The sequence below is a fragment of the Pterocles gutturalis genome, unplaced genomic scaffold (genome assembly GCF_000699245.1).
Source record: "Pterocles gutturalis isolate BGI_N339 unplaced genomic scaffold, ASM69924v1 scaffold20200, whole genome shotgun sequence".
NCBI lineage: Eukaryota > Metazoa > Chordata > Aves > Pterocliformes > Pteroclidae > Pterocles > Pterocles gutturalis.
Window position 1 is genome coordinate 58,154 of NW_010143916.1, and position 6,357 is coordinate 64,510.

Consider the following 6,357-nt stretch of genomic DNA (forward strand, 5'->3'; position numbering starts at 1 on the left):
TTCCCTGACTTTGACGTGACTTTGTAAATAATTTGTCATCTCACCACATACATTCCCCCCCACACTTTATTTTCTTAACAAATGAAGAAAATGTCACCAAGCCCTGGCTCTGCCAAAGAGACCCTAGCAAGGGGAGAGGACAAGGTCAACTATAAAAAAGAAATGAAGGAGCATCCTCTAGAGACAGTTACAGAGTTATGATATGGGTAATCATGGCATCAGCACCACTTTATCGGCTTTTTCTTCTCTCCTTCTCTGCGAGCCTGTGGCTTTTGGTTTGCTGGAGGAGGAGTGAGAGGAAAGCTGGCAGGAGAATTTTGATATGTTATTTTTTGTCTGCGTAGTTATGGGCACTTCTGTGTGTGTCTGTGCATGCTTGCATGTGATCACTGCATTTGTGTCTGTCTCCCTCATGCCTCCCTTATCCATCCATGCACAGCATGATATAAACAAACCTGCCTCTGGACATGTCATGGCTTAAAATAGATGTTCATACATCAGCCTTTCTACAGCAGCGGCAGCAGCAGCAGGAAGACATGGCCGACTGGATCTGACTACAACGCTCAGAGCCGAGAAATCACAGCTCTCAGAAAGGTAGAGTAACGGGGTGGGCGTCTCCTTCCTCCTGCATGTCTGTCTGTCTGTCTCTGCAGCGTGTGCCGGGCTGAGCAGCCTGTGCTCATTCGGCAGTGCCTCTTCGGAGCTCGCTCTGTGCATCTCAGCAGCTCTGGCTGCTTCTCCCCTCCCTCCGAGCATGGCACGACTGGCAGAGGGGCTCGGAGGCAGCCATCAGCGGGCCCAGGGCACCCCAGCCATCAGCGTGCTCAGGGCAGCGGGGTGCAAGCCCCTGGGCTTGGCTGCCAAAAGGGGGGATATATCTGATGCCCATGAGGGTTTTGGGTGCCAGGCGTGCTTTGGGGTCTGTTCTGAGGTCTTGGCGTGGGGCAGTTTCTCTTCCGCTGCCGCACTCTGGGGGGGCTGGCACGGTGGTGTGTCGGGGGTGGGATGCTGGAAGCCAGCTTTGGGCCTGGGGGCTCTAGAGCTACATCCCAGGCTAGGTGTGGGTTGCTATTTCACCAGCCAGCTGTAGCAATAGGAGTGTCTGCTATTTGGTTAGTTACAGGCTCGTACTGATCATTAAGTTGCTTTTTTCAGCCCCTTCTGCTGTTTGTGTCCTAATGCTGCCCCGGGGCTGGTGGCATGTGGCTGTGCTGCAGCCAAGGTCACACAAGGTTTAAGGGCCCCAGCACACAGCCATGCTGAATTCCTTTTCCAGAGGCAGTGTGCCAAGTCTGAATGCCCAGCGTGAAGGAGTCCAAAATCCATCAGGGCAGGGGAGATCTGTCAGGGTGAGATCTGACCCGTACCCTGTGCTCGGTGCCAGGGATGAGCAGCACGGGCAGACCTGACCCATCCTGTGCAGCACCCTGGGGTGCTGGGCAGGATCTGAACTCCCACCCTGGAAGAGGGAATGGGAATGGAGACATCCATTGGACTCCCTCTGAGCTCCCCCATGCCCTTGCAATGTTTTCCTTCTCTGCACATTGCCAAGAAATGGCTGGAGGCTTCTTCCTTCTGCACCGGCGCCTTAGGCAAAATGTCAAAGCAGACAGACGTGTCCTGATCCAGCCTGGCCAGCCCAAGGTCCCTGCGTTTCCCAGAGACAACTGGCCAGTGCTGGGGGAGGCTGTGATGGGATGCTCTTTGGACACTTTCCAGGGCAGCAGCGTGATGGTGGGAAAGAGAATTGTATTCTCACATGTGTGGGTTTCCGTCAGTGGAGCAGCAGCAAACGAGGAAAAAAAGGCAGCTCTGACCATCAGGCTGCAGGGAGGGTAACGGCTCTGCGTGGGTAAGGCTGTCCAGGGGGGTTTCTGGCAGATGTGTGACAAGTATCGGCATGACCTAAAGGTTTGAGAGCAGAGCTGTGTCCTAGAGGATCTGCTCTGTAAAATGAGCTTTCTCATCCCCTGACATTAACTCTTCCCACCCTGAACCAGTCCTAGATATTCGAATGCAGCGACAGGGCTGCTGTACTTGGAGGGGTTAATCCTGCCTCTCACTCCCCGCAGACTTTTGTGCCTGGGTCCTGGCCAGACTCTGCTTGGTGCCATATGGAATCCTCCACCTGTTTGGGGGCTTTTCCTCCCCAGTCCTGGTGCCTTGCCCAGACCTGGCCGCCTTTCATTGCTTCTGATCACAGGTTGGCAGCATCAGTTCTCGAGCTGGCATTGTCCCGCTGGCAGGCAAAGCCCCAGAGCCAGCTCAGAAGGAAGGTGGTCCGGTGTAGAATATCTCTTGCCAATGTGGCCTCAACCCAAAAGTCGTGGGGCTGGAGCAAAACCTCAGCCTGTGGAGACTCAGCAATCTGGCTGCTTCTCTGCCTTCCCTCACCAGCCCTGGCACCATAAACATCTCCCCAGCAGCTTTGCTTCTTGGAAGGGAGAGTAGGTGGTACTCTGTCTCACACTGGGAACCAGTGGGTAGCTGACTCGACACAGCCCTCTCACCGGGAAGGTGAGAACTGGCTGCTTTGGGCCAGTAATTGTACAGAAGGGATGGAGTGAGAGGTCCCCGGTTCTTCTAACGGTATCTCCACTGCTTCCATGACAGGACCGTGGGTGGCAGCAGCAGCAGAAGCGACCTCCAGGCCACTCTCCGGCCTTCACGAACCCACAGGTATGCCTTGTGGGTCTCGGCAGCTCCAATGGCTTTCCTGTCCAGGTTCTCCAGGAACGGCACCAGGTCACCAAGCCGGGGCTCACGCGAAGAGCGCAACAATCACCCCATCCTCAGCGTCTTTGAGCTCGAAAGGTTACTGTACACGGGAAAGACAGCCTGTAACCATGCTGACGAGGTCTGGCCAGGACTCTACCTGGGAGATCAGTATGTATCGGAAGGGGACAAGAACTGGGGGGTCAGGGTGTTTTTGTGAAACAGGGAAATCTGGGAGGGGAAGGTTGGGACAGGTGAGGGAGAGGAGGACATGATGGGTGTGGTACATCGGACAGAGGAGGAGGAAGGACATAAGCTGAGAGATTGACTTAAAATTCAAGAATCTTAAGAGTCTGGCATTTTTCCTTTGCATAAAGCTTTCTCAAACGTAAATGTTTGTTCAGGACAGCCCTTACACTGTCCTTGGAAACTTTTAACTAGTCTAAACTCATGCATCTCTGCACTGTTTCCTTCTCTCTGCAGAGATATAGCGGCCAACCGGCGCGAGCTGGCTCACCTGCGCATCACCCACATCCTCAACGCCTCGCACAGCAAGTGGAGGGGGGGTGCTGAGTACTACGAGGGCACGGGCATCCGCTACCTGGGCATCGAGGCCCACGACTCACCTACCTTTGACATGAGCCCCTACTTTTATCCTGCAGCTGACTTCATCCACCAGGCGCTGAATGAAGGTTGGTGGTAAAGATTGCTGGGAGAAAAATGGGGAGCAGGGAGGGGAAGAAACTCCCCTGGACAGGTGGGAAGCTAGAGATCACGATGCACTGATACCCTTTGCCAAGAGGGGAATTTAAGTGCAACGCAGTTATGCTATAACTGGGGCCCTACGTCTGACCCCAGAGGCTGCCCAGCTGAGCCGCAGCTCCAGGATGCACCACGGCAAACAGTTGGGTCCTCAGTATTTTTTAAATTGGTCTCCTGTGACACAGCCCCTGTGTTTCACCCCCAGGAAGGATCCTTGTGCACTGTGCTGTCGGGGTGAGCAGGTCGGCCACCTTGGTCCTCGCCTACCTCATGATCCGCCACCACATGCCCCTTGTAGAAGCCATAAAGACGGTCAAGGACCACCGCGGTATCATCCCCAACCGGGGTTTCTTGCGCCAGCTGGTTGCCCTGGACAATGCCCTGAGGCTGAAGAGGAGTGCGTGAAGGAGGGGACAAGAGGGGTTGTGCGGTGGGAGCGTTGTGTGTGCGGTGGGAGCGTTGTGCGTGCGGTGCTCACCCGACCCCGATGCCTGCAGGAGCGTTGTGTGTGCGGTGGGAGCATTGTGTGTGCGGTGCTCACCCGACCCCGATGCCTGCTGAGTGGCAGAGGTAGGGCTTTCCTCACGGCGCAGATGCTTGGAAGCTAATGGATGTTAATACTTGCAGCTGGCCCCTGGGCCTCCCCCTCAGCTCAGGGGGTCCCCAGACATGGGAGCTATTCTAGTGGTAAAGCATCGGCTCTCAACCTGCAATCTAACGTTATAGCCTCCTTCCCAGCCTGCTCGCTCCGAGATGCCTCTGGAGGGACTCAGCCCCACGTTTCAGGTTACTCCATCCCTGCTGGCTCCAGGAAGCCTTCAAGGCTTCCTTCTCCCACATGACAGCTGCATTTGCCAAGCCAGTCCCACCCCTCCCAGGAGACTGAAGCTCTGTGTGTTCTTTGTCTTCTTTCCCATTCATTTTTGGTCTGTGTAGCAATGTGAATCAGGTCTGGTGTGTGGGCTCAGGCAAACAGGCCTTTTGTCATAGTGTTTGGATGTCCTCCATGCCTAGTGTTAACCTGTGAAAATAAAGACAGTGCTAAGGAAAAAGCATGGCCATCCCTTGTGTGCTTTGAGACAGACTCGATGTGTTCAGGCTGGGATCTGTCCGGTTGGGATCTGTCACAGGAGCTGGTAGGAGACCATCACTCTGAGTGCCCTGGGTTGAGACGGACCCGAGTCCTCCCAGATCCTTGGTCCAGGGGCTGAACCAGTCAGACCCCACTGGTGGTGGCCACTGCCTGTGCTGGGCCTCCCCAATCTTTTTTTCCAGCAGTGGGGACAGAAATGGGGGCTCCTGGTGGAAAGCAGAGCCAGGCTGGCAGTCACCAGGGTTGCCATCCATCACGAGGTGGCGATGTCGGTCTCCCAAAGGTGAGCAAGCATGGAGCCATCACCCAGGTTTGCAGAAAGGCCGGCTGTCCTCCGAGGCCTGTGAAAAACACCTTTGCTGCTTGCAGAAGGGATGTGCAAGGGTGGCCAGAGCCAGGAGCCGAGTGCTCGTGGTTGCTGGGTGGCCCCACGGGTGCTGGGCTGCCTCTGCATGCTGCCAGCACTCATTGTCCGCCCGCTCTTATTATAGCCCCATTCTTCCTCCGCTTCCTGAGCGTGCACGAAGCGCTGCTCGGCTGCTGGCTATATGTTGTGCTGAGATCATGTAAACACGTAGCGAGAGGAGCCCGAAGGGTGAGCTGCTTGGCTGGGGGCACGCCGAGGTGTGTGCTGTAGCACCCCGTCACTGCTAACTGGTGGCCCCACGCAACCCTGCTCCTGGGAACGCCAGCCTTTAGCTCAAGGCACGTCGCCATCCCAGAAAGGCATTGGAAGAGAGAATGGGCAATGCACAGGGGACTGGTCACGCTCTGCAGCGGTGCTGGGTGCTGCTGGGACTGTTGGACATGACAGAAGCTTCAACAGGGGCTATTGCAGCTTGGCCAGGTCCTGGGGGGTGTAAAATGCCTCCCGTCTGATTTTGCAGTTCTGCTTTGTGCTCCTTGCTGCTGCGAAGCTCCCTTTGTGCAGCCTGCTGCTAATCGGCCCCTGAATGCAGAGCGTAGCTGCTGTGTGACAAAGCTGGGATCAGGGAGGCTCTGAGCACGGGGGGAGGTTGTGTTTGGAGGATCAGCAAACTAATCCAGAGAGCAAAATCACCGCCAGAGCCCTGGGTGTGCTGCACCTCACTGTGTGCCTGCGGCGGCCGGGCACCTGTGTTGGGAGATCAAGTATCGCATGGGACAGCACCCTGATTTTAGGAGAATTTTCAGAGATTTCAGAAACCTGCCTGATCCTTGGAGCTATTGCTGGAGGAGGACACGCAGAGCCCATGATCCCGCCATCCCTGACAGGGGCATGTGGGGGCATACGGAGCCCTTTCACAGCCCCACGCTGCCAGTCCTGCTGCCCTCCGCTCTCCAGTCACCTGCAGAACCCACAGTTTGGATGGAGATGCTGATCAGGTCCAAAACCATCTCCTGCGCAAGACCGTGAGCCCCCAGGAGCTCGGTGTCTTGAGGGAGGTGCCCCCAAAGGGCTGGTGCGTGCGCAAGGATGGGTAATCCAAACCTGGATCATGTGCAGAGCATTTCTGCCAGACAATGGGGCCGTGTCTGAGCGGAGCCCCTTCCCTGGGCGTGTTTCATGGGAACACGCGTGGCAGAGCGGTGCGTGGTGGGCACGTGTGTGCCTGGCAGGGGGAAGGATCAGGAAAATGTGCGTGGCAGGAACGAGGAGCATCACCAACACGTGCGTGGCAGGAACGAGGATCATGAAGATGTGCGTGGCAGGGAAGCAACGAGGACCACGAAGATGTATGTGGCAGGAATGAGGACCACGAGAACACGCGTGGCAGGAACGAGGATCACAAAAACGTGAGCGGCAG

General features: G+C 56.2%; 1 protein-coding gene across 1 annotated transcript; it reads left to right on the forward strand.

The window, feature by feature from the left end:
- The first annotated feature begins 348 nt into the window (after positions 1-348).
- Positions 349-3,931, forward strand: DUSP26 (dual specificity phosphatase 26 (putative)). Its single transcript, XM_010084944.1, has 4 exons — positions 349-594; positions 2,614-2,886; positions 3,199-3,407; positions 3,683-3,931. Exons 2-4 carry the CDS (start codon positions 2,708-2,710, stop codon positions 3,880-3,882), a joined length of 588 nt encoding a protein of 195 aa, XP_010083246.1. The 5' UTR covers positions 349-594; positions 2,614-2,707; the 3' UTR covers positions 3,883-3,931.
- Positions 3,932-6,357: the final 2,426 nt, after the last annotated feature.